At 47.2% G+C, this 27565-nt stretch overlaps 1 protein-coding gene across 1 annotated transcript in view; it reads left to right on the forward strand.

The window, feature by feature from the left end:
• The first annotated feature begins 22783 nt into the window (after window positions 1-22783).
• Window positions 22784-27565, forward strand: part of LOC144167996 (uncharacterized) — a 30797-nt gene continuing 26015 nt past the window's right edge. Inside the window, exons 1-5 of the mRNA XM_077697098.1 lie at window positions 22784-23098; window positions 24674-24745; window positions 24840-24917; window positions 25023-25104; window positions 26230-26542. Of these exons, the coding sequence (XP_077553224.1) occupies window positions 22784-23098; window positions 24674-24745; window positions 24840-24917; window positions 25023-25104; window positions 26230-26542 (860 nt within the window). The remainder of the gene's footprint in view (window positions 23099-24673; window positions 24746-24839; window positions 24918-25022; window positions 25105-26229; window positions 26543-27565) is intronic.

Here is a 27565-nt window from a genome sequence, read left to right on the forward strand (position 1 = left end):
CACCCTGCAGAGTCAGCTAAGTCCGAAGTGAGCAGCAGGGCCTCTAGAAGGTCTTCGGGGCCATTCACGAGCGCTAGGGTCGTCCTGCGGAACCATTTGAAGATACAATGACGTGCTACCTCTGCAGAGCCATTGGACGTTGACGACTTGCATGAGCTATTCAGCACTTAATTCTATATGCATTGAGCACACAATTTGTTAGACTGTTGTTAAACATATGTACACTTGGTACAAAACTGTAAGCATTGTGTGTCTTTTTCTAACTCGTTGCTTGGTTATATTCGTTCTTGTTACCATCCTAGTTTTGTAAGCATCCGTCCCTTCAGATGACATCGTTTGTTGCTATATAAAGGTTTTCATACATAAAGTGTGCTGAGCTTTGCAAGAACGAAAACTTCCAGAAATTGAAACAGCGCAACTTACTGTGCATAATGTTTACCGAAAGGGGGGGCTGCCGTGCAAGAAGTACGCAGATGGTACGTCAAGGCTTATCAGCATGAACGCATCTAATCTATCTAGTTTATTGGCGCTGCCCTAATTTTTCTTTTAAAATCATTTGGATAAATAGGGAGACCCCCTTATTTAGATCAAAGATGTATTTGCAGGCACGGCGAACACCCAGTCAGCTTCACAGCAACTTTGCAGTCCCACTAACGGTTTTCATGTTTGAAATAAAATCTTGGGAGAGAGGTACAACAGGAGCCTCTTTTTACAGGAATGGCAGTAAATGTGAGCGAGGCAATTGTTTGCAATGTCAAGGACTATGCTTTTCGACGAGTGTTCTCTGAACTTATCCAATGAACGCATCAGAAACGTATGTTCGATGTTATTGATATTCATGGATATCACACTCGCTCTTAAGTTATGACTGTTATTTCAAGTTTCAGTATAACCACAACTTGCTTCTGGGCGTGTTAAGTTCTGACAGGTGACCAAGTGACACTGTATAAGTCTGAAGTAAAATTTTAGATTGCCAGATTACCTGCGGTATTCTAATTCAGTGGTCAATTTCACGCTCCCTAAAATGTATTAAAATCGCAGGTATTGTTACAAACTTATTAGAAGTGTGCGTTACTGTTTTCACCACTAGCTACACATGGGCCCGATATACCCGAGTTCAGCTGAACACCCCAGCTACTTTAAAGGACAATGCGTGGGTTTTGTTGTGGTCGATGCCTCGTGAACGTACGTTCCTAAGCATTAGAGATAGTTTAAACGTTCCTGTTGAGTCCCACAACGGTTGTACCACGCTAAGCTTACACATGAAATTTTTGCTACAGCCGAGCTGTATATGGCTATGGTTCTCTGTATTTGCGTTCTCCGTCAGTTAGGGGGAGAGCCACTGACCAACCGTTGCGGACGCGTGTCTCACCGGTTCCCACTATAATTCATAATACTGGTGTATTTGCGAACAGGTCCAGTGAATTTGTGCACCGTTCAAAGCGGATTTCGAAGCTAAACAGGCCGATGTAAGATTTACTCTCGCTGAGTGACCCTTTCGGAACTCTTGTTTTCGAAGTGACCACGCCGAAAAACTGCCAGGCCTAACGGGTTTGGCCTAACGCCCGTCTAGTCGGCGGGGAAGGCCTTGTCCAGTACGTCATGCCCGAGGTAGAAATGGTGGAAGGCACGGAAATCACTTACGATGAAGCGCGCGGACCGGAATGGAACGATGCTGTTGCGAATCTGCGATACATGGCGAATGGCTTCCGGAGCGTGATTCTGGCCAGCGTCTTCTCCGTCTTAGTACCCGGATAAAACCGGGTGCCATTTAGGCGTGCACGCGCAACGATGTTTCTGCGCAAAGTGCTCACACGCCAGTTGTGCTGGTTGGAGATTTCATCATACTGTGACATTTCAGCCCTCTATTCCACCTGACTACTGCACTGCCTGCTCGAGAGGTTTGAAATGATGTGTTAGACAGTAAGATGCCTACCACGCGGGAGAACAGTAGATAGGCCCAAGTTTGTCCGCTGGAATGAAGCTAGAGTTCTTCCTTGTTTTGTTCAGATAAATAGCTAAGAAATATGGCCAATCCGAAATCAGAAGCAAACATGTCTTGTTTCGTGCAATCCTTCCACTGCTCCCAGGTCGTCCTCTCATCCTTGTTCTCAAATGAAAGGACACATAATTCTTTGTCACTGAGTCGGATTAACGTTAGCACACAAATTTCGTTGTTCAATGCAGATTTTTTTGTAGTGCATTCAGAAAAATGTACCGGTGGTAGTTCGAAGTACTTGGCATACTGCGAACGCTCCAAGGGCTGCTTAAACATTTTGGAACAGTGAGCGCTGGATTGCCTTCTTGGTACCCCGCGCATGGTCCGATACTTTTTAGCCACGACACCCAGTGTGAGACTGTCGTGGAGCTCACGCTCAGTCGTAGCAGAGGTCGGTAATAAAGGAAGCTAGGGGTAATAGCCTTCTTTATTAGTCTCTGCGTCTTCCCAGTACTTAAAATTTTGTTGTTCCCTTAGTTAGCGCCATCGTTGCCGTAATATTCTTAGGGTCTCATGCATTTACTCATTGCTATGGTATGGCCGACGTTTGCCTTCATATTTGCCAACAATGATTGGTTACCGAGAAAAACTTGCCAAGGCATGCGTACTTGCAACATAGCCAAAGGCAGCTGAGGAAGGTTACTATTATAAATAATATTATTATAGTTATTATTATTATTAATATTATTGTTATATTAATATCAGTAGTAGTAGTAGTAGTAGTAGTAGTAGTAGTAGTAGTAGTAGTAGTAGTAATAAAGGGGTCCTGAAATACCTTCCGCCGATGCATGGATGTACATGTAACCAAATAAAGCAATGTATTAGCAATCTCCTCCCGCAAGAACTTTGTTAAAGCGATGAGTATTACCCGAAAAATCGTAAGTCAAAAACCGCGCATTATCGTCGCGCCGCGTTTCCTCTTCCTTTACAACTTATTCTTCGCTGTTGACGGCGCACGAGCCTTCCCTCCCATGATGCTGCGCTCCTCAGTGGTGACGTACTTCCGCTATTGCGCTCTTTAGACTGCCGTCTGCTACGGGCAAGCTTTGTTGACACCATGAATCCCGCACTCCACTCAAGGCTGGAAAAGCGAACGAAAAAACAAATTACACCATCTTCCCGAGGGGAACCCTGAGGTGATGCGAAGCATCGCAGAGTTCCAATCCAAGCCAAACTAAGCCAATCCAAGCCAAGCCAATCGAAGCCAATCCAATGCCCCTCGCGAGAGAGTGTTCGCTATCGGAGAGGAGAAGGGGTGAGCGGCGGAGAGCGCAGCTGGCGCGGCGAGGAGAATGGAGGAGGGATGGACGCCGACAACGCCGACAACAACGCCGGATGGATGCAGGGACAAGGCGAGTGAATGAGATGCGTCGCATCTAAAATCTGGCCGCGTGTGTGCGGCGGCCTGGCCTTGCCCTTTCGCAGTGTACGTTGCGGCAGTTGCTATCGGCGGCACGTCACTTTTTATTGGCGGCGAACTCGCAGCCGCACGGGGAGGATCGTGCGCTCGTTCCCTTTGATGCAACGCTCACTGTTTATCCAAAAAGCGCCGTATCAGATGTGTCCCCACTGGTGCCGGGTCTTATTTTGAGGCGGTGGTAATTCCTGCCGGCGGCATGTCCCCAAGAGAAATCCCAACAGACATTCAGGCTGTTGGACCGACAGGCAATCCGGAAATTCGGCATATCGGTCTGTTGGTCTGATGGCAGCCTGTTGGCTTGATGGCAGTCTGTCGGTCTGAATGCAGTCATCGGTCTGAATGCAGTCTGTCGGTCTGAATGCAGTCTGTCAGTCTGAATGCAGTCTGTTGGTCTGAATGCAGTCTGTTGGTAACGCTATAGGGTCCGATGACGTGATTGGCTTACAACACATGCTGTGAGGTGTGGAACTGGTTTACAAGTTTGGCAAGCATGTAGGCCTTTTAGTAAAATAAAAATAGAGAAGTTCATTTTGTGCTGCTCCCTCATTTATTTGCGCTGCACGCCGTCGAGCTTTTGCGAAGGGTGCTTCCGCACCATCTTTACCCTGGCTTCAGTGGGTTCAGCAGACGCAGTCTTATCCATATAGATCTGAAAAAGAGCTGTAGATATATAGAATTAAGGGTTCAATGACCTTGTGAACAAAAGACAATATGGTAAAAAGGTAATAAATATTGAAAACAGGTTGCCAGCAAAAAGCAACACTCTGGGGAATAAACTAATTCCCTGCAGCTTTTTTTCTTGTAAGCTAACGCATACTGGGCCCGCAGCAAACCATTATTCATGAATGGCATTCAGGCACAATGTGAGACCATTTAATGTGCAGAACTTTTATATAAGGGAATGCTTGCTTTTGCTAAATTATGAGTTAACTATGAGTTCTGATGTCAGATATCACATGCAATACCTTTAAGGGATGCGATCTTCTCGGGTGTCAGGGATGGTTTGGGCTTCGTTTTTCCTTGCGACTTGGGAGAGCGTCCCAGTGACGCTCCTGTCTCGCATCTGCTCCTCCATCCAAAACGTATTTGCCGCAAGCCGGCAAAACATCGAATCAGTTGAAGCCCGGAACATTGTGCCCCAGGCATCCTTGCACAGCCAAGTGTCGCAACCTGCATACAGCTGCGAAGCATTCAAAGCAAAAAATGGTTAGTTGCTGATTGACTAAACATTCACAAGGATTACAGCCACAATCTTAAAACCAAACAGCAAATAGCTGCAAGCTTGCTTCGCAGATATGAAAAACTAATGCTGCATTTCCTGCATGAAACACAGAATAAGCAATCATACCATACTTAAAAGAAATCCTAAATGCTCACAAACATTTACACTAAAAAGATCATAACTTTCGGACCTCTTCATTTTGTTTCATGACAAGAAATTCTGGACATAGAATTTGTGCTACAAGGATGGGACGGCAAACTTAGGTCCGAAGCTGAGGACGTTTGCGACGTTCTTGGGTAGGTGGACATTGCCTAACACCTGCAAAGAATCCTTCGTAGATGGACGTTTTGCAGGGAGTGAGGCTCGGTGGTGCGGAAGAATCAGTTGCCGCTAGAACTCCGCAACACGGTCGGCAATCTTCCAGTATCATAACCAGAGGTTCCAGGCAGTTCGGTGCTCAGCTGCACGGTGGAGTCAAAGGCGCAAGCAGACACGAAAGATGCGCACTTTATGCTGCCACTCCGATACTCGAAGATTGCTGACTGCATTACAGAGTTCTACTGGCAACTGATCCTTCCATACCACCGAGCCTCACTCCCTGCAAAACGTCCATCTACGAAGGATTCTGTGCACATGTTAGGCGATGTCCACTTTTCCGAGACGTCACAAATGTCCTCAGCCTCGCACCTAAGTTTGCCGTCTGCGCTGCGTGGTGTGTCCTCTTCTGTCGTCCTGTCCTTGTAGCGCAAATTTTATGTCCATCATGTCAGATCAACTAGCCCGTCAGAATGCTTTAAGGAATGCTGATATGTTACTAAAAATAATGAAAGCCAGCATCTTTTTCTGCATCTTACTTTGTTCAAATCTCCGTCGCTCTTTTTTTTGTCAAGGTATGGTGAGGTTGTAATCACCTTTACAAAAAACTGTGCACCTGTTCCCCACTTTTCAATCTGCAAGTGACTTATCCTCAGTAACAAGGCAGCACTGAACTTGCTTCATGCGTTGAATTCATGAAGTAGACGATCGGCACATAACAAGTTAGGAAATTAAGTAGCACATACGGAGAGATGCCGTGCGTGCGAAGTGCGTTTTTGCTTATGACAGCTGTCTTATTTCGCTCAGATCTGGCGCGGCAATGACTTAAATACTTTTCCCCCTATTTCCTATTCCTTTACCTTCCTGTGCAAAGAAACAAAATCTGCTAAAAAGTTTTCGAGCCTGCATTGCGATATTCATGCAATAATGCTTTTACCTGCCTACTTGGCAATCCGTCAAACACTGGACTACACTACGTAAGTCATTGCCGTTCTTAACCTCCACCCTGGCAAAACCTTTCACTACTGCTATGAGATAGACCCATAAACGCACTTCAATATGGCCTTTATATTTATCTCTTGGAAACAAATTGTATGGTTGTTTATATTTTCACCTTTATGGTGCACCTGCTACAGCAGCAGGTAATATTCCAAAGACATGAAAAAAACGGTCGTTTAACACGCCAAAGCTACACTAAGGATATGGTAAGCACTGTAGGGGAAGGCTTCGCATTAATTTTGACCACCTGGGCATTTTTTGTGCGCACCGAAATCTCGAGACACGGGCGGCTTCCCGTGTTGCCTCCATCTGAAAAGCGGCCACACCAAGCGGTATCTAACCGACATTCGCCTCCACAGCACACCACCCTAGCCACTGCAGTGGGTTAAACATGTGAAATAAAGCGGGTTTTGGAGTACAAATGAAAACATTAATCACACGTCTTATTTTCCCTATCGATCTACCTTTTGAAATCTACCATGCAGTCCCCCCTCCCCTACCGTCCTACCAAAACACCTTTGTCTCAAAAGGTAATCAGGCTGTTGTTAATGAGGTAAGTATTTACAATTCGAGAGTTGTCACCGTTAAAGTCATGCGCTTTGTTTTAGAGTTAAGCGACATAAGCATTTGCAGCACCAGGAGTTAATTTGGTAGTAGTTGAAAGAAATTGTGTGAAAAATTACAACGTCGTCTGCAAATGGACCTACATGGGAGGATATGGAACATGGAGGATTGACAGGATCAAGCAAACTGCCAGGGGGGACAACAAAGTGGCACGAGCAAAAGAAGTATGTAGTTATTAGGGGAAGTAAACTGCATTCGAGAAGGATGAAAATCTTTCACTCAAGTGAGGACATTAGGGTGAAGTTTGAGAAGTAGTCTGTGGTGTGCAATGCGATTAAATGCTTTAGAGAAATCAAGAAAAACTACAGCAGTTTGTAAGCCTGCGTCAATGGATCAATGTAGATTGTGAACAAATCCTGAAAGTTGTGTTTCTCAAATAACCCTTGTGAAAACCGTGGTGATATTCGAATGTTATATTGTGATGTTATAATTAATTAGCGACTTGAGAGTGGATAAAATGTTCCGCAGTATTGCATATGGTGCTTGTTAGGGAAATTTAATGTTGAAGTACCGTCTCCTGATTTAAAGATCGGTGCTGCCTCGACTATCCTCCAATCATTGAGAATAGTGCCTGTCATGAGAAAATGCGCAAAAAGTGCTGTCGGTAACCTAGAAACTGCGGGATATACTTTTCGGTATAGTGTGAATAATACCAGTATGACCTGACGCAGATAAAATTGTAAGCTTACTTAAAATGGAAAGTACTTCCACACCAGTTTGTATTGCAAGTTCAAAACCATATCGAAAGATCCTAAATGTTTGCTTGGCTTCATTACATACGAATACTTGCTTCAACGTCAGTTCAATTTCTCTTCTTGCCCTTTAGTCATCGGCCACAAATTCTCTTCAATATCTCTGCTAAGCAATGACACGCTCCGAACGCACAGTACTGCTTCATGAAAATGTTTCAAATAACCAGAGGCCACAGCACTGCTAACAGGTATACATCATGGCAGGTTCCACAACATGCAATAACTAACCTGAAAATACATAATCGGTGGGTGCACCGACATGGCAGCAATGCCTGGACCGACGTGTCAAGCAAATGCGCTGACTTCTGAACGGGTGGTCTAAGCGGCCAGATGGTGGATGAAGGAATGACTATTCCTGGCGGCAAAGCGTACGGAGCACCAACGAAAGGCCAGGCAGTACTTGGGTACAGCAGGTGCAGTGTCGGTTCGCCAAGGGAGGCCCTGGCAAAGCCTTTGAAACTGGACTGGAAGGCAGCCGACCCAGGACAGCCAGCAGCAGCACCTGCAGGTGCATAATCTGTGAGTGTGCTGACACTTGTTGAAATACAAGAAGAGCACACACAAAGCACGAATGCTTATATCAGGTAGATTTTTAATCGTTTAAAGGCAGTAACCTCCAAGGCACTAATAAGAACATTCCCGTAACACCCAAAGCGAATTTAGGTCACAGTAAGAATGTATTTATTAGACCCGCATGTACTGTGAGGGGGGTATGCATGATATATGCAAAGCTCACTGCTAAGCTAATTTGCATAGAACGCATGCTAGCAGCCCATCTGTATCCCTTGCTTTAAATCTGAACTGGTGTGTGATAGTTGAGGATATTCCATTTCAATGTCTGACTTGTCTCTGCACGTTCAATTCTCCAATATAAATTGAGTTGAGTGAGAGCCTACACCTTTCTTGCTAGTCTCCGTATGGCCTGCGGTTTTGCGAAAATGGGAACTTGCGAATTCGCTCAATTTTCTGCACTAATTTAAACAATACGTATGCCTCCGATATCGAGCCCCAGACTTCCCGTGAGCTACTCTGACGGAATCGGCAGGCGCCTCGTAGGCGTTGTGAAATCTCCCCCACTACCCCGAGACTATGCTAATTCCCTGCGAGGCCACATACCCAACCACGAGGCCACGGAGCACCAACGAAAGGCCAGGCAGTACTTGGGTACAGCAGGTGCAGTGTCAGTTGGCCAGGGGAGGCCCTGGCAAAGCCTTTGAAACTGAACTGAAAGGCAGCCGACCCAGGATAGCCAGCAGCAGCACCTGCACGTGCAAGTGTACAGGTGTTCCAAAAATAATACGGAGCACGGGAGCGGTGGCCGGAGCGCGCAAAACTGCATGCCAGCGTGATCTATGCGTAGATGCGCCGCAGATAGCGAGAGTGCGTGGGCACACCCGGCTGGCCCCTCTCGATGTTCTGATGCTCGTCTTATCGCCGGCTCAAGCGAAGCCGCGCTGCTGCCACCCTTGCTCGACAGGGGCGCTTTCGGAGCTTCACGACGGCCTGTTTACGCAGAGCCAGCAAAGAAAGCTTCGTCTTCAGCGGGGTCCGCTTTCTGCTTCGTAATGAATGCCACCGGTCTCACTATGGGTGCCTGCCGTGCTTTGCGATCCCCTCGATTTTGAATGATGTGGCTAGAATATTGCCTGGCTCCAGCTAGCGCATAAAAATGAGCAAAAAGCAAAAATATCATGCGCGTACTGGCTGCATTGCCTTAACGATGCAAATGGGCGATCAAATAAAATAGAAAGTCATACCATTGGAGTCGAGTTACTTCAACACAAATATACTTTATAACTCGGGAGATACAAACCTACACAAAGTAACTTAAAAATGAAGTGTGTCCCGGCTTTAGAAGGCAGCGATTGGGCATATTTTGCAACAATGCTCGGCGAAATGAATCAAGGGTGGTTACCATTGAAGCAAATTCTGAAGCACCCCTTTTTCTTGTCAAGAAATTCTGTTTCAACTATTTGTTACATTGTCAATACGTTTGATTCATTTTTTAATCAGTGCAAGATATTGTCGGAAAGCCCTCGCTAAGTTCACTATGTTCCCATTTTTTGCAGTTCACTGAATTTGATATAATGAAGCCTATTTGTTTTGAAGCAACTGGCTTTTACTCCACTCACTTTCTCATTTCTCTTGAGCGGCGCTTAAAACCTTCGCAGTAATGCAGCCAGTACGCGCATGAATTTTTTGCTTTTTGCTCATTTTTATGCGCTAGCTGGAGCCAGGCATTATTCTAGCCACATGATTCAAAATCAAGCGGATCGCGAAGCACGGCAGGCACCCATAGTGAGACCTGTGGCATTCATTACGAAACAGAAAGCGGACCCCGCTGAAGACGAAGCTTTCTTCGGTAGCTCTGCGTAAACAGGCTATCGTGAAGCTCCAAAACCGCCCCGTCGAGCAGGGGTGGCAGCAGCGCGGCTTCGCTTGAGCCGGCGATAAGACGAGCGTCAGAACATCGAGAGGGGCCAGCCAGATGAGCTCACGCACTCTCGCTATCTGCGGCGCATCTACGCATAGATCGCACTGGCATGCAGTTTTTCGCGCTCCAGCCAACGCTCCCGTGCTCCGTATTATTTTTGGAGCACCTGTACGCTTATAAAATGCACTTTATAAGCGACCCCAAACCATCCACCGCCGGCGGCGGCGGCGGCGTCCGCAGTGCTCCTCTATATTTAAAAAAGAAACAGCATCCGGCGCCAGGTTTCGATCCGAGGACTTTGCGGCCGCAGCGCGACGCTCTACCGACCAAGCCACGGACGCGACGGTGATATCAGTGTTAGCGACGCGCCTTATATCTTTAACGCATTCAAACTACGTCGTCAGCGGCGTGCGTTGGCGACTCAGCGGCGTTATAGCGGCTTGATAACTGCGTGGTGTACACGTGATACTACAAACCCGATGGAAGAGATGGAAGAGAAGGCGGCGAGGCGGTGGGCTGCGGGGGCCGAACGCAAGCGCCGCAAGCGGGCCGACAACCGTGCATTCGCACTTTCACATTCTCCCCCTCGGGGAAATGCGGGGGAATATTTTCGCATGCACTTCCAGGGAACCTCCTGTTTATGTTATTTCTTGGTATACCGCGGGTATTCACGAAGCAGGACTAATCACAGCGTCGTGCCACTCACGCGAAATTGCGACTGCGATCTGCAGCCGCAAATGCACTGTTTGAGAGACACATAAACAAACGCCCCGGTGTTAAAGAGCCTTGCGTGATGTGAAATAATTAGCAGCCGTGTACTACAGCGCGAGCATCGTAGCCAAGGTCTAGCTTCAGTGTAAATTGATGCTGACTTATGCGGAAACGGCGGACTGGGCGCCAAACAAGTATGCTAAATCATCACGTAGGCTCTCGGAGCAATTGAGATAGGGGTCTAGTGAACCACTGACCCATAAACACCAGAACTCGTTCCAACCAAATACAGAATAATAAAAAATGCGCACTTACCCGAGCAAAAACGATGTTTCCAACGTACAGTTTTCCTTCCCTGTAGTCTTCATCTCGCGGACGCCAACACGCTTTGTCAGACGCAATGTCATCCACTTTGACGCGCAGTATTTTGTGCGGCGATGATCGTTCTTCCCGGGTCCCCATGTTCAACACACGCGTAGGTTGGGAGGGTAGACATCGCCCATAAAGCTTTTATAACTATGATTTAAGCTTGAATTAAATAAAACTGGAGAAATCGCGCAGCAACCAGTCGGCACAAAATGCCATAAACAAACATACAAAAAAATCACGCCATATCCACGGAATGAATGATGATAAGTGGGGCGAAGCTCGAGAGTGGGAGATCATCGGTAACCGTAACTCTCCCGTGAAAGTTCGCCCATTACATCATTAAGAAAGACGTAAGACTGTGTGCGTACCCAGACCTGGTGAAAGAGCCCGCGCCATCGAGGACTACCCCGCACCTCCACCACAATTTGTCACGTAGGATGGGACACAACGGTAAAGAAAGAACTTTTATTTAGGGCGAACTTGTGCCCGAACAAGACGAGAGGAAACGAGCAAAGGTCCTTGCGTCTCGTTCGATCTCTGAGAACGACTGCCTGCGTTCGTGGCGTGATCTCTTGGGTGATCTCCCCCTCGCAGTGCACGTGCGCTCGCGCCTCCGTTGGCGAACACAGACAAGCTCGCGCTCCCGGTGCAGAGTTTGCGCTGCCGGTTGCAGCCGGTTCTTGCGCGTGCAACGCGGCCCACTTTGCGACATCTCCGAAAGCATGCGGCGGTCACGTACCACGAGACACAAGGGACGGACAGACCCATGGCTTTAGGAGCTTCGCCCCTAAAAGTGAGAGATAGTTGCCAGACTTCGATAGCAGCACCTCTATGTTTGACGAAAATTGTGTTAGAACTGTAATATTGGTAGTTATATTTCTGCTTTCAAAGTCTAAAACGTATTTATAACTTGAATTTGAGGTTTTTAAGCACAAAAGTGAATACAACTAAAGTAACCGACATATATACTGATATTGTAAAGAAGTTTTGACGTTTGTTTTGGTTTTGTTTTCACTGCGGGATTCTCAAGAGAGAAGGGGCGAGAAAACAAGCTACTTTGGGTTTAGGAAGAGGGTGGCAAATGTCGGCGTGATGGAAAGCAAGAAACAGGCGCTTACCCTGGTCTTAAAAAAAAAAGAACTAATGAAACCCTCACCGGTAAAAGAAGCGATGCGCGACGAGGAATCAAACCATGGACCTACAAAACAGTTATCGGAGGCGTTAGCGCTCAGCTATCTCGACGGACGGTCTGGTAGCGCCTAAAACGACTGTATACTTACGTAAGTTCCCTACCAATATTGTCGCTTGTGTCTAGTTTATGGTTCATTTTTGAAATTCAGGCTGTCTTAACGCTTGTTTCTCACGCACCGATCTTACAGACGAGGCCCCATTGCTAGCGCTGCAAGCGATTGAGCCAAAGCTCCCTTATTTGACTCAAGAAAAGCTATCGCAGGTTAACCCGACCTTTTCTTCGCAAGCCACGGTAGCCGCGAGTGAAATGGAATGGGCCGTTACAGTTCTGGCGTTGATAACGCTTGTTTGTCCGGCACCGTCTTGCAGACAAGCAACGTCGCGCTAATACTGCAAGCGATGGCACTCCTGGCATGTCAGGCGCGTCAAACGAGTCGTGTAAAACGACTGCTAACAGTGCGAAAACCCCTGAATTTGTAACAAGTAGGGATAATGCAGCGACCGAAACATGCGGTGGCGCGGCGTAATAGGTACCGCAAACAGGTACTGTGGACGGCACCAATGAGCGAAAAAGAGTTTACACGGGCCGCCCCGGCAGGCGGCCTGCGCAAAAAAGGAAGATAGAACGCTTGCATACACGCCCTCGAAGAAAGCTTTACAGCCGATTCAGTTTGTTGTTGACGAAGAGCAACCGAGGCAGCAGCAACAAATGATTGTGCTTCCCGTGGTATGAGCCAAAGCATATCTTGACATCGTTATGTTATCGTGCGTCTGACTGTTACTTATTGAAGGGAAAAATCAGAACACAAACGTTGACGTCTAGCGTCTATGCCAGACATAGACGCTGCGGTTTAAGAAAGTCTTGTTGGACTTTTTGTCCGGGGTGAAAAAGACATTTTATACCGATTCAGAACACGTGCGCAAAACGCTTCAATCATGTGACCAGTTTAAGGTCCCTAAAATTACTAAGGTAGCGCCATCTTTAGATCTCGCCGCCTTTCGCCCTCGCCCGCGCTCCTTTCCTGCTTCGTTTTTTGCCATTTTCTTTTTCTCCAGCGAACGCCGCGCGCCATTGGCCAAGGGAAAAGTCACGTGGTTCTTTTTTTTTTGCTCCGCCGCCGGTTCGCCTCGCCGGCTGGGACATTGCGCAATGCCGCCGCTGCGACGCCATTGCTGGCTTCCGAGCCACCGAGCTTCAGTACCGGCTTTATCGTAGGCGCCAGCTAATAGCGAAGTAAAAATTAGCTGCTCGTTTCGAAAAAAATGTCGCACCGGTGTCGTTTTATGTTGCCTCTCGGTGCCGATGTGTTGTGCCTTAGGCAGCGCGAATATCGTCAGGCGGGGCACAAGACTTCGTTATTCCGTCCGGGAAACGCGATGCAGAAAAGAGAAAAGTTTGGTTGCATAGATTTGAACAGGCATACTTCAAGCTAACGCTGCCATCACTCTTTAGCGAGGTAAGTTTCTGAATGTTTGTTCTTGCTCTGTTTAATTCTGCGCGAGCTTGAGCGGTCACTTACGAAGAAATGCGTATTCCCTTCACGACCGTCGTCCACGCTTTGTTCTGAGTAGGCATTGCGCGCAGCGCCGAGTTCGTCCCGTCGTAAGCTTTGCTTTGGATAAGAGGCCGTGTATTTGTCATGTGCGCGATTAACTTCCAGCATCAATATCAGCGGCGTAGCATGTTCAGTCAGTTGTCGTAAGGTTTCCGTGACGCGAGAATTATTCACCTGAATTCATGCTTGTTTTGGCCGACGGCAGCTTGCGTCTGGCCATGTATCGTGTGCGTTCCGAGTGCGTGTACGCTCTTTTTGGCGTGGTCATGTTTTGTGTGTTAGCGATCCGGGTGGTATTATAATCCCGTTGTTATGACATTGGAGTGATTTGCTGCGTAATATGGGCTTGGTCGGTGCGGCGCAAATTGAGGCTGTTGCGAGAAAAAAAAAATGCGGCTAGGTAAAACAATATAAGGCCAGCTAATATAGTGACCGCGCCGTTGACGTACGTTTGATGCGCAATTTCTGTTATCGCTTTATTAAATTCGCGCACGTTTGAATGAGCACTTCAAATGCATATTCGCACCGTAACGGCTGTACGCCCTTTATTCCGTGTATGCACAGAGGAACGTTAATTACAACTTGCGTTTGCATTACACGTGATGCCGTACATTTGCAGTGTCCGCTCTTACTTCATCTTAGTAGTCAATGGCGCAGCGTATCCAGTCATTGCGATTTGAACCAAAACACACTGGGCGACTATATTATTTTCAGCAGACGTATTTTTGTCCATCAAAGCGCTTGCTAAACGGGTTTAGTGTAGCGAGTTGAGCGGACGCGGCACTGAGCAGATGCGCGAACACGAATTTGACCATGCTACGGTAGAACGGTCACTAACTCCCTTCTGCAATGCATTATTGCCTATATTTGCGGAGTGTGTGTGGCGCATCTCAAACTCGGTGGCGACATTTTTTTCCCTTCTCAATAGGATTATTTCACTGATCAATTGGAGCAACGGATATTGGAGAAGCTTGGCGTTAAAAAAACTAAACCCAAATGCCACTCCCAGCATTTTTTTCTCACGGGAACCACGTCAGCAGCACAAGCCACCTGCACGACGTCATTACGGACGTTTGTTCCAATAAAATATCTATTTGGTGGCACCAATTCATTTTTGTGATTTATTGTTTTCTCTTGATAATCATCGTGACATTGGTCCTCTTCCGAATTTCTTTCGGGTGTATCCCTGTGTTAGTGCAATGTACAAATATGCCAGAATATATCCCAGCACAAAACAATTCTGTCCAGGCGCCTCCATTATTAACGGCTGTAAACGACCGCGCCCGGTGAAAAAACGTATTGCATGGTTAACTGCAGTAACTAGTTACATAATTTGTACCTAGAGGGACTCGATCTCTGGTTCGTATGAGAAATAAGAGGCCACAAATCTGTAATTTCAGTTTACCCGATCGATTGATCGCAGTCTTCTCTGGCGCGTATTCCCAGAATTACAAGTCTGCATTTTTCACTCGGTTCGCACATGAACGTACGGCCGCGAGTGCAGTTTAGTGTATCCGGCTGCGAAGTCGGGGAAGCAGGGGCTTTTCACGTCGCTGTACGTGCACACACGCACAACAGCATGTGTATCTTTTTAATCTACTCACAGGAGCCTATAACGACATGAAGGTGAAGGAAACATTTCTACAAAAACGGCAAAGCACTCTAAACTGCGCGGAATTAAGGTGGATGTAGGTCGTTAGTAAAAGCGGGCGCAGAGTGAACGCCGCTGAGGATTCACAATTATCGCAAGAAAGGCGAGTGCAAGGACGCCAGCGCAGCGCTCGAACTACGGAATTTGCGAATGAAGCGCTCTGTATACTGCCGCGAACCGTGCACCAGACCTGTGTGCAGTGATTTCACGACCACAGCCACGCGAATGCAAGAACGGAACTACCGTAACAGAGCAGTTTGAAATGTCCACGCTCGATCCTTTCACACTCACGAGCTATCCTGAGGTGTTACAGAATGCCGCACACGTAAACAAAAACCGCGCTGTGCGTATGCGCCAGCGGCATCCGCCCCGCAAATATCGTCTTGTAGACAAAAATATAAAACAAAACACTATCACTCAGTGCGTGTTGATAAAACGGGGCTCTAGAAATCCTATAAATGCTACCAAAGAGCGATTTCGGCGCGAAAACAAGAGCAAACTGCAGCGAGCGCCCTGAAGCGTAGCGAGGGCGTCTGCTCTCAAGTGGCCAACAAATATGGCGGCACCGGCACGGAGTTAAAGCGACCGCGGCGCCGCGGGGGAGGGGAAAGAAAAAAGAGGAGGGCAGCAAAGAAGGAGGGAGCAGTTGGCGCTACCTTAGTAATTTTAGGGGCCTTAGACCAGTTCAGCTTGGGGCGACGCGTGGTGGAGAGCGGCGACGTTGGCAAAACATGCTCCGCCGCGGCTCTGAGCTTTCTAGCGCTGGAGCGAGCGCCATTTCTCTGACAATCTCAAACATAGAGTTTCTTACAATATACACTAGAGAGGAATCCGGCATTAGTGTCAATGCGGCTCATGTCAAGGCCGTCTGTGTAGTCATGGACCGCCATTATACATCGCGCTCACCGTAGTTTCATCATTGGCTTGGATTGAAACGTTTTAGTTACCGCAAATTTAAACAAAGTGCCACAAGAGCGTGACGAATAGTGTGCAATTATGTATGTGTTAAATAATAACAGGCTATTATAAACTACTAAGAAAAATGGAAGTAAAGCGTCTTTTTGCCGGAACGGTTGTGCCTGCTATTGCGCAGGCCAAGGTTGTAGTTACGAAGAATGTTAACATTTATGGGGGGGGGGGGGGACTCATTAGAGACTCTGATTTTATCCATTTTACCATTATTTCAAATCATAAGTTGTTTCAAGAGTGTGGAAAGTTTTTTGAGCGTGCCTATGAAAACTTTGAGTTCGTGGTGAACCGTTGCACCGACCGGTAGCTAGTTTAAAGGGACACTGATGTGAATGGTCAAGATCCCGTTTTTGCTTGCACTGCGTAGACTTGCTCAAATTAGCACACTTTTCATCGTTTATCCGGTTGACAAATCGGTAATTATTTTACAAAGCGCAAAAGAAGAAAAACTACCATGCGCGATTTGCGGCGGCCGCACCAACTAAGGCTGTGACGTTGGGAGGAGGGGGCACCGCGATTGGACGATGCTCAAGGTTAGCAATCAAACAAGTTTCGGTTTCGGTTTCGGTTCTGTAAAACACAACCAATGGTGTTGTTGGATGGGCCTTCTCAATATCTCAGTAATCATCGTACCGCGCTTCTGCCATGTTGTCGGCTGTAAAATCCATAAGATAAGCCTCCCAGGACGGCTTGGAATTGTAGCGTTCATTAGCCTAGGACTACGCAGTGCATGAACGCCCTCCGCGTCCCCGCAGACGCTCAAATGCCATGCGCTTTTCCTCCATATTTGGAGCTTGCCTCACTCATGCCTGTATCGTAAAAAGCGTGTTCGCACCAGACAAAGGGTCTGTTGATTCTGGCCTGTGCCCACTTCCCGCAAGCAGTCGGTGCTTATGGCAACAGCATGCCAACGAGAACTCGCTAGCGTGTCAGTGCCAGCCTGCGCGCGGTCTGTGAACTAGTTCATAGAGCAATGAACGTTGTGGCCCAAAAATAGGTGAACTCAGTATAGAAAACATCGGCGGAAAACGAAAAAGTTTACATAAAAAAAGAAAGCATGTACCCGCGGGGATTCGAAATTGTGACTTGCAAAACACTTCCTCTGACATACCTAGCGCTCCAAACCACTCGGCCACGGGCGAGCGCAGTCGACCTTGGAAATATAAGGTATATAATGTATAACCAGTTTACACTTTCATTTAGTTTTAGCATTGCAAGCAGCTTAGGTGACTATTTGTTGTTTTGTGCTCGTGCAGTAAGCATCCCCCAAGTTTCCACAATATCTCACGTCTAGCAATTGCATTTCTTAGACGGAAAAGCTTTCGCAGATGCGTAGTCGTGCTGATGGCCGCTGTGCTTGTTCGCCCAGCGGAAAAAAGTGCTTCCCGCACGCTAGTTTTACGATGTACGGTAAAAATATCAGTTGATTTTATTTCCGTAGTACCTATATTGACTTCGCTGACTCTTCTCCCGCCTTCAAGAGGCTTTATATTTTCCAACTAGCCTACCAGTCAGCGAAGCGTCGCTTGTGCAGCGCTTGTGTGAAGCGACCTTGACTTGGAGCTAGATACAGTGTACAAACTAACCAAGCGAAGAAAGGCACATTCTTCCATTCACAAACATGGCGAGCGTAAAGAGAGGAGGACAGCATTTTCGAATTAATTTTTCTACTAAATAAAATCGCGTAAACGCGCCCACAGTGGTTGAAACATGGCCTGGGGACTCCGGACTACAATTTGCGCTAGTAATCCCGCAATGTTTACATATCACTTCAGTGTCCCTTTAACAAGAAAAGAGGAAACGTGGCGTTAAACAGTCGTGGGCGATGACAAGATAGGACGCGTATAAGCGCCCGTATCTGTCGTATCTTGCCTTCGTCGAAGTACGTTTGTTTCTTCTTTTCGTGGGCTACAAATTGCGAGACGGCATAATACCCGCTCAGCCATACGTCCTTCTACTGCGGCATAAGCAACGTCAGGTGCGATCACGTACTGGCTGCGGTTTCACCGAACAGGGCTGCCAGCAGAACAGGCAGGATTTCGGCTTCCTTGTAGCTCGTAAACGTGTTAATGCATAGTGAAGAAAGCAAATTCTAAAAACCGCTTAAAAATCCAATTGTCATTTCAAGCCCAAGCCAAAAAGGGAGTCTAGTCTTCCCATGAACCCCCACGACGACATCGCTTACCAGGCGCAGTTTCCTCTCTAGTATACTTACTAAGAAACTCCATGAATCTCGAACATCGGTTGCCTTGGCAACAAGGCACAAACCTCTCCAGAAGTCAGTTACGGTTGCATGATCCCGGTTCAGCTCGGGGCCCCACATCGCGACATGTGGGCACTGCAGACGTACCACTCACTCCCATTGGGAAGTGCGAGATGCGTTTGGCATTACAGGAGGCGATGGTGTGAGTGTTGTGAACGCCTTTATTTCCCGATGAAATGCGACGTTGTGCTTGTGCGGGTGGATAGTGCTTCCCATGGTGTGGATTATCTTTCTCGAGCGACGTACGACTCAACCTCACATGGGGTAGCCATCTCGGCTTGTGCTCCAGAGTTTAGTGACTTGCTGTTCGTCCCCGCAAAACGCACGTGAGGTAAGTACCGAATTTAACATGGGCAGGAGACGCAATCCATCGTCTGTCAATCACGGTTCAGACTTGCAACGCATGTTGTGCCGTTGTGTCCGTTCAAAACGCATCTCTGGACTGTTTTGAAGTTGAATAAAATGTACGCGTCACACCCGGGCATTCGGCTCAGGGCGTTCTCAGCGATTGCGCGAAAGAAGTGCCATGGGGCTTCGACACTTTCTTTATGGAACTTATTTAGGTAAGAGAATATCCATGTCGTGTTATGGCCGTGTTGCAAGCAATACAAACGCTTAAGCATTTGTTTATACTTGTTTCGTTTGTCGTAAAATGTCCAAGCACTCCGCTGGCAGATCAGCCGGCGAGCCGACGCTGAGCAGAAGACTCATCTCTTTGCCGGAAGTGCGTAAAAAAGTCGCCCAATAGCAGGATGTCTAGCTCATGAAGAACATCTGGGAATCGATGATGTAGACATGTGAAGATGGCGGCGTCTAAAAGCACGAAGGGAAGGGTGAGAAAAAAACGACAAACTTCGCAACAAAAGTGTGAGCTATCCGCTGCGCGTTAAAGAGTAATACTTGGCACAGATGACGTTGACGACCCAATTTAACGATTGCGCTATTTCATTTACTGTGCTACACGAACATGTATCGAAATGGTCGCGTTGACTGCCAATTTTCGTGGGCCGTTCACTACTTCATGCATGTGCTTCAAGCGTTTTGGTGGCGACGGATGCGGCTGATTGCTCTGCCCTTTGCATGGGCTGCAGAGTATGTACCATTTCACGCAATAAGGTGTAAATAAAGCTTTATCGATGAAGAATGACAGCATCGGTGTTAGCATGAAGGAGTGCCTGAATGAAATCCGAGGCGGCACAATCAGAACGTCCCCGCTCATCACTGAAACGGTGTCGGCTGTGTTTACGATCCCCGGAAAAAGTATTAAAATGGTCAAATCAGCGAACATATGCAGATGAAAAACTCGGAGGGAACTTCAACGTAAATTCATTATGTTATCGTGTTTGGAAATGAGAAAAAAAGACATATCGCCTTGTATTCCATTTAGTCGTATTATACGTACTAGACGAGCAATGAAAAGGATGCACTATTTTTACTTTCGACGAGCAGATATAACAGCGAAGCCAAGGTATGTTCTGACAGAAAACGTTCACCAATGATCACCATATAACCTTTCACGGCAGTGCAGCACTGTCAATTGCAAAAATAGTTTCCCAGTGAGCGTACTATTATGACCGAACATTACCGATTAAGAGGCCTCCTGCGGCAAGTACTACGAACGTAGCGAGAACCATGTCGTAGGGATACTTTTCTTGGGTGCGCATTCAGGAATTCGTACCACAAAATAGTGAACTGAACCGTATATATGAAGACGAAGAATTGGGTCGAATCACACCAGGTTTCGTTATTCATTACCGTGTTACCATGGTGGATCGGTCATTATTCGGGACGCGAGCACTTTCATTCGGTTTGCTAAGGTAGAATTCTAATAATTTAGTCAGCGTCTTTAGTCAGGGCCTATATCTTAAAGTGCCACTAATAAAATATTATGTTTACAGCGGGAACGCAGGGGTAATGGAAGCCATGAAAAGAGCCCGGTGGAGGGGACTCTAGAAAGGAGACAAATACACTTGCGCAACTCTTCATCTCGCACGTGTTCGTATCGCCTTTTTGGGGCACCGTCCGTCGTACACTTTTTATTCCTTGATTATGTACGACATTACTGAACTTTGCAAATCAGCGGTGGCCGAACAGAGGTTACACGGCCATGAAGCAACTGCACGTTCCCCTGCTTATGTGTATGTCACCCATCTGCCGCGTTGTGAATATTTTGCTACAATAAAATACGAGGTCCCAACCTTCCTGTTATTCAGTCTGAACTGTCTCTGGAAATATCGGTCGCTTTTTTTGTGGGACATTCTTATCAGTCTCACCAACGTGTATGAGCGTAGTAGCGATAAATGTTCTGCAAACCTGCCAAACAAAGTAAAAGTGTGGTGTGTGTCATGCTATGGGGCCAGAAGAGGTAACCATGATTACAGCAGCAAATCCGTGTTGGGAAATGTAAATTGTTAAAAAATATGCACGTTTCATGCAACCGAGGAATGGATGACAAAATGTAGCTTTCTAGATGCTTACAAGAGTTTTATCATTCCTTCGACGAATCGTTTTGAGACATTCTCAAAAAACAAAACACGAGAAAGACACATTTGATGTGGAAGGATCATTACTTCACGGGGACTCTCCTGGTGACAATCCTATGGGACTTATTCACGAACCACGGAGTTAAAAACATGGTGTACTACCACGAAGAGTGTTACAAATCTACCAAAAAGTTCCTAGTAGCCTGGTTTCTTTTTTTTTTAAAGTAGACCGACAACTTTACTGAAACAAAAAATAAACAAGCAATGCATTTTAGTGTATCCAGTTTCCTTTAGATAGCGCTAGCCGTCTTCCATGCGAGAGTTCTATTTTTTAATTTAAGTAGGGAAGGGACATATATATAAAATAGGCTAACTATGCCGTCATGCATCTTTCTGTATTTTTATAAAACTTGCGTGGGTGCTAGCTGGGTTTCAAACCTGTGGAGAATTAAGCCCCTGAAGAATGTTAACAGGTGAGTCCCCCTTAACCTAAAGCTTCCAACGCCACAACCGCGCAGCTTCCAATCATACCCAACAGCCGATCGCCGAAACTTCAACCTCAACGATGCCCATCCTTTATCAGGTGTTTTTAATAAAACTTCAGTGCATCCGCTTACAGAACAGTTCGGTTCTACTGCTGTCGCACCATCGTCATGTATCAACGTCACTCCACTTTGCGTTCACGGCTCAGTATGCGCTATCCTTAGGAACTATCTTCCACCATGCCCCAACGCCATTCAATTTCTAGTTTGCAAGCCAGAGTGCAAAGGCATTTAAAAGTCTTTAAAACACACAAGCTTGCTGAGTGTTCAAGACGTTTTTCCGTCGCTAACAATTCGCCAGAGCACTCGCTTCTTCGCCCTCTTCCGGCCTCTTTATTCTAGGTTGGCTGCATTATAGCGTTTGCGGGGAACAAGTGTTGTACACGTTCCACTAAAATCGGAACAAAAGCTCGTTCCTCGTTCCATCTGAATATTGATACGAGTTCTAATTACGAGCTCCTATATTGAGGAAAGAACGCGTTACAGTTACACTTCGAACATTGTAACGAGTCGTTACATTCGCGTTACATTTTAGTTTTATAATTAAAATATACAGTCGGATAATTGTAAGGAGAAATATTATTCTGAGCGCCAAGCTCCGAAGCGTAGAAAATCATTTATTTCACTGCTCCATTATCCCCAACACCAAACACATCGAGGAACGCTTCGTCTTCTACAAGACGGATCATCTTCGTTGGTTGCTGGACCGGTGTTCCGAGACGGCTTAGTCGTAAAATAAACGCCTTACCTCACCAAGTACCCAAGGCCCTTACAAGTGGTGGAGGTTGCGCTCTATCCCGTCCTCAACGCCTTCCAAGCAGACCCCTGGAGCTCCGTTCAGGTAGGCGATTGCCTGTAGCAGCGATGGAGCGTCAGGCCGGGAGCAGTCCCGCTGGCACCTCCCCTGCTGCGCCTCTGGCATTTGCTATCACCAGCTGCCAGCGCGATCCTCCTCATTTCGCCGGGCTCTACCATGAAGACGTTGAAGACTGGCTGGATCAGTTTGCTCGAGTCAGTGCGTTTAACCGTTGGGATGACGTGGCGAATTACAGAACGTTGGGTTTTCCTTGGACAAGGTGGCACAAACATGGTTTCTGAACAACAACCACCGGCTCGCCGACTGGGCCACCTTTTGTCAGGAGCTGCGCCAGATATTCTGTAGGCCAACCACTCGGTCAGACATGGCGAAACGGAAGCTGGCCAGTCACCTTCAAGGCCCTGAGGAGACGTATACGTCTTACATAGAGGACGTTCTCGCTCTATGTCGCCGTGTGGATGCAAACATGCCGGAGGCCGACAAGGTTCGCCATGTCCTGAAGGGCATAGCACCTTTTGCCTTCACCGCCTTTGTAATTCAAGATCCTTCGACAATCAGCGATATCCGGACAACCTGTCAGCGCCTGGACGAACTGCAGGTCGTCCGTCTGCAACCAAATGGTCTTGCTATGCAACCACAGGGGGACGTGGACCTGCGCGCCCTCATACGTCAAATCATCCGCGAAGAGCTCCAGTTCAATTACCCGCCGCCTCCTCCACGCGATTGCTTTCGCTCGGAAGCGCTCCAGTTGCGCGACCTCGTGAAGGAGGAGGGAATAAGTGTGAGCGCGAAGCTCCGAAGCGTAGAAAATCATTTATTTCACTGCTCCGTTATCCCCATCACCAAACACATCGAGGAACGCTTCGTCTTCTACGAGACGGATCATCTTCGTTGGTTGCTCGAGCGGTGTTCCGAGACGGCTTAGTCGTAAAATAAACGCCTTACCTCACCGAGGAAAGTACGTTCCTCTGCTCACTGACATACCCTTATTTCCAGTTTTTGTGACAAATGCACGGAGAAAAAAAACCTTGCGGCCTTCTCCTACTCAGCTTTTGTGTATACAAAGAAAAAGTCGCAGCAGAAGAAAAATCAAAGGGGCACCGAAGGACCTGTCTCATGCGCATCTGCGGACGACGTACCGACATGGCCGTGCGCAACAGCCGGTGGGACGCTGCGTGGTTATTCCTCTTCCTTCCACTTTCGAGGAAGTACGTCCTGTGGAAGGGCGGGCAAATTGGACACATTATAGGAAGAGACACACAGCAGTGGCCTGTGGCTTTTTGTACTAGCTCCAGCCCTAAAGCTCTGACATCAAAACGGTCCAACCCAGAGGTGGAACGTTCAAAGATAAAACGACGTTCCCTCTACCATTCCTCCGTAAACGTAATGGCTTACCGCTGCAGTTCCACGCACTCTTAATGAAACGGTGGCGTTCCTCTGTTCCTCCCAAAAGGAGCTAGTTACAGGAACGCCGTTCCGTACAACACCGGGGTGAACCCAGGCATCTGCTCTGTGTATAACCCCGCGGGCACTATTTACCGTCGTGTCCCCTAAGCACGTGCTACCGCATTATTACGCTTCTCGCGCCCGACTGGTCAGCACTAGAAACCATTGCGGAGCACTCACTCCGCCTTCTATGCTGCAGACCAATGCTAAACCATCTCACTGCCATTCTCGGCGGCTGTGTCACAGTGGGAACCTTTGCAGTGGTTGTTCCCGAAAATCTGCCACTGCTGGGGATGACGAAAATAACAATTAAGAGCAACATAGCATTTATGCTAACTATGGGCGCCTTAAATTGCACTAAAAATGGCATAACCACATCTAGTCTCCGTTGCAAGTCATCAAAATGGTTTTTAAGCATTTAAACACGCCAACTGTGGTCAATTTCCCTACCACCCATAGCTTCTAATGCTTGCCCCAAAATCGGACTCAGTTACCAATTATAAAATTGTATTGCGTCAATGTGTTAAGCTTTCCTACATTGTTGAAAAAATACCGATCGCACTTGTGAAATGTCCAGCAAGTACTTATAAAGCTACGATAAATAATTTCGCAGGTACGAGATAGAGAAAGCACTTTTACTTGGTACTCTGATTTTATAGTGGAGGAGTGGCCCTCATCGAGGCTCAGGTGCTTCAGCAGTTCCTGGCGGTCACGGTCTAAGCGTATGAGCACCCCGCCGTCTGTCCCCAGAGGGTTGGATGGGGATGAGGATGAGGGCGCGCGGACATTGACAGAGCGAGGCATAGAAAGTGCGCCTCGCGTTACACAAGAGACTGTTGGGAGAGGATAAACAATGAGGAACCCTATGCACTGATACAGGTGTGAGGAAGGTTTGCGTTTGATGGTGCAGCGCCACAAAGAAGGCGCCACATGTGGCAGCCTCGACTCCGCAAAGCAGGCGGGAGTGTTGGGAGATGTTCCGGTAGGTGACGGCTATCGATTGAATGCGATGCATAGTGGATGCCAGAGCACGCACGCTGCCCTATTCACGTAGCGTCTCTTTATCACTCGCGCAGCACGCAGACATGGCGAACAGAGGCTTCTGCCTTCCTGGTCTCGGCCACAGGCTCAGCATCCTGACACTGGGATTCACGGTTGGCCTAGCGCTGGGACTGTTGTGGGCTAGTCCGGCCAGATCCTGGAATTCCGTTTACCCTGCGGCCCCTACGGTCATTCGGCGTGGATTGTCTCATCTGCAGCGCCAGCTTTCGGCCATCAAGAACAACTCCGCGCTGGCAAGCGCCCTCAAGAGACCGCTTGTCATGGCTAAGTTGCAGGCCGGTGTGTGTCTAGCGAGCCGCGTTTTTTAACCCGAAATCACCATGGAATGTTAATGATCCATTTTTTCTGAAAAATTGTGAATCTGCTTATTAGTGTATTCAAAAGGTAACTAACAAAGCAAAACGTAGGCGCCCAAAGGGGAATAATTAAGAAATAAAAACAGCGATAGGAGTTGTTCAGTCGTCTTCACCTATTTGCTCAAAATATCTTGTTCGCCTCAACTGCGCACTAATCCGATTTGCAACCATCGTGCCTAGCATCCCGTCTGGCGCGACATGTCTACATCTCATCATTATCAGCGAAAAATGGAACATAAGAATTAACACGTTAAACGAAATGGTGCAGCTACAGAGCAACACAAGCACAGAGCGCTGATTCGGTTTCATTTTAGCGAACAAAAATGTAGCAGCCCAATAGTATTTCGCTTTCTTTCTTCTGCCTTCTGGAATATTCGACAGCTCTGTTGCTGGAGCTCTTAGTCGAGGGTTCAAGAACATTATCTTAAAGTGTCCTCCGCATGCATCCTTCCTGTGTTTCCTACAGTGGGCTCATAGCCCTGCACCATACGCATCCTGGCGCCCGCATGCACGAAATGTTGCTTTAGTGCCCCGCATTCACTGGGCCACCTATCTTTAAAATGTCGATTCAATACTAATTCCCACGGTTCGCGGGTTTTGTGAACATCATTACATTCATAGCACAGTGTTATTGGGTTCCGTAATCAGCTGGTCGGAAGTCTCCCGAAAATACGGGTGAATATATTTCTAACCACTTTTTAGACAGTCACCTGCTGTAAATATGCTGCACAATGCACGGGTACAGCTTCAAAAGGTGCCTGGTTTTCAACAAAATCTTGTTGCTGAGGTAGTTAGTACGTGCTGAACAAAATGAGAAAGCGCGGCGCACACTGGGCGTGGGTAAAGAAAACAAAGTAAGACAGATACAGGAGCCTGTACCTGTCTTACCTTGTTTTCTTCGTCCAAGTCTACTTAACTCCACGTTTCCTTCTATTTGCTTTTCTGCACTCACGCCTCAATGTGTAGCATTGCCGCTAATGTCTTGAGCCATTTATTCGACAGGTACCTCGGATTAACAACCACCTTGTTCCATTTCATGAAATTGCAGAGCTCTCCGACCAAAGACCCCAATATGCCGCGGTCATATTTTGCGTCATCGACATGTTCGAGGACAGCAGAATAGCCGACAATGTTGATCTTCAAGTCAATTCCACCTGGGGACGCCATTGCAACCACTTGCTGTTCGTCACGAATTACCGTGACATGGTGCGCAGTGAACTCACATTGTTCGTGAATAATCCCGACTCGGAGAGCGCCCGCCAGACCCTTTTCCGGTACTTGCAACAGGCGAACGTCTCGAGAGACACCCAGTGGTTCCTGTGGAGCACCGTGATGTCTTTCGTCATTGTCGAGAACCTCAGGTAACGAAGCCTGCTTTGGTACTGCTCTTTATCGGAGTTTCTTTGTTTCTTCCAGCGGAAACAGGGTAAAGAGGCAAGAGATTCAGCAATCGTACTGAGTGCCATGCTTTAACTACGGTGACGGCTGAAGTTTACTTATGATGGATTGTTGCCTAAACACCCGCCAACAGGCGTGCACAGTTTCAAAATCACCCGCAAACAGGCGTCCATAATGTCAAAATCGGCAAACTGGGAAGTGCTTTTCGTTGGAAATGTTCCCATGAAATATGCCTACTTGTTTGCTGTTCCTTTGTGGCACATTCAATTACATTAATCTTTTGCTTATGAGTGCAACAGCCTTTGTATAAAAATTGGTATTTGGCCTCCCCTCCAAAATAAGTCTAATGCTTGACATCCGGCAAGGCACCATCTCAAAGCTACTGCCAAGATGAAAGAACTGTTGAATCCCTCTTATGTTACGTGGCAGTTTTATTCATTTCGGCAACAATATGTACGTCCCGAGGTTGGGGTGTCTTGGCAGTATGTGTGGTACTTTTGTTTTTCTACGCCAGAACAGCCATGAGTTTTTATTGCAGCCATTTTATGTACCAGCTCCAGCTAAAATTTACTTCATTCATTTCACTACGCGTGCGCAGAGCACAGGAAATATAATATTTGTTCACTCCAATTTACCCTCCGTAACACGCTATATAAAATCGCGAATTTCTCTTAAGCGACTGAGAATCAGTAGTTTCTACGTCAATACATTCTCAGCCTGAGAACCAGCCCCGAATGGCGTAATCGATTATGAAAATAGGACTCAATGTGCTCCCACATGAACTTACGCACAAGAGCATTGAACCTCTGAAGCTAGGTCAAATGATGCTCAAAAGATATTCTAAACCTTAAATGGCGTTTCTCAAGATTGTACATTTAAGCCATCCTTCCTACGTCAAACATATTGTCACGTAGCCAAAGACTTGACAAAGACGGGCGGCAAAAGCAAAACACAAATAAACAAACTCAATGCATGGTTCCCGGCAT

The sequence above is a fragment of the Haemaphysalis longicornis genome, unplaced genomic scaffold (genome assembly GCF_048455015.1).
Source record: "Haemaphysalis longicornis isolate Haplotype H1 unplaced genomic scaffold, Haemaphysalis longicornis Haplotype H1 scaffold_2, whole genome shotgun sequence".
NCBI lineage: Eukaryota > Metazoa > Arthropoda > Arachnida > Ixodida > Ixodidae > Haemaphysalis > Haemaphysalis longicornis.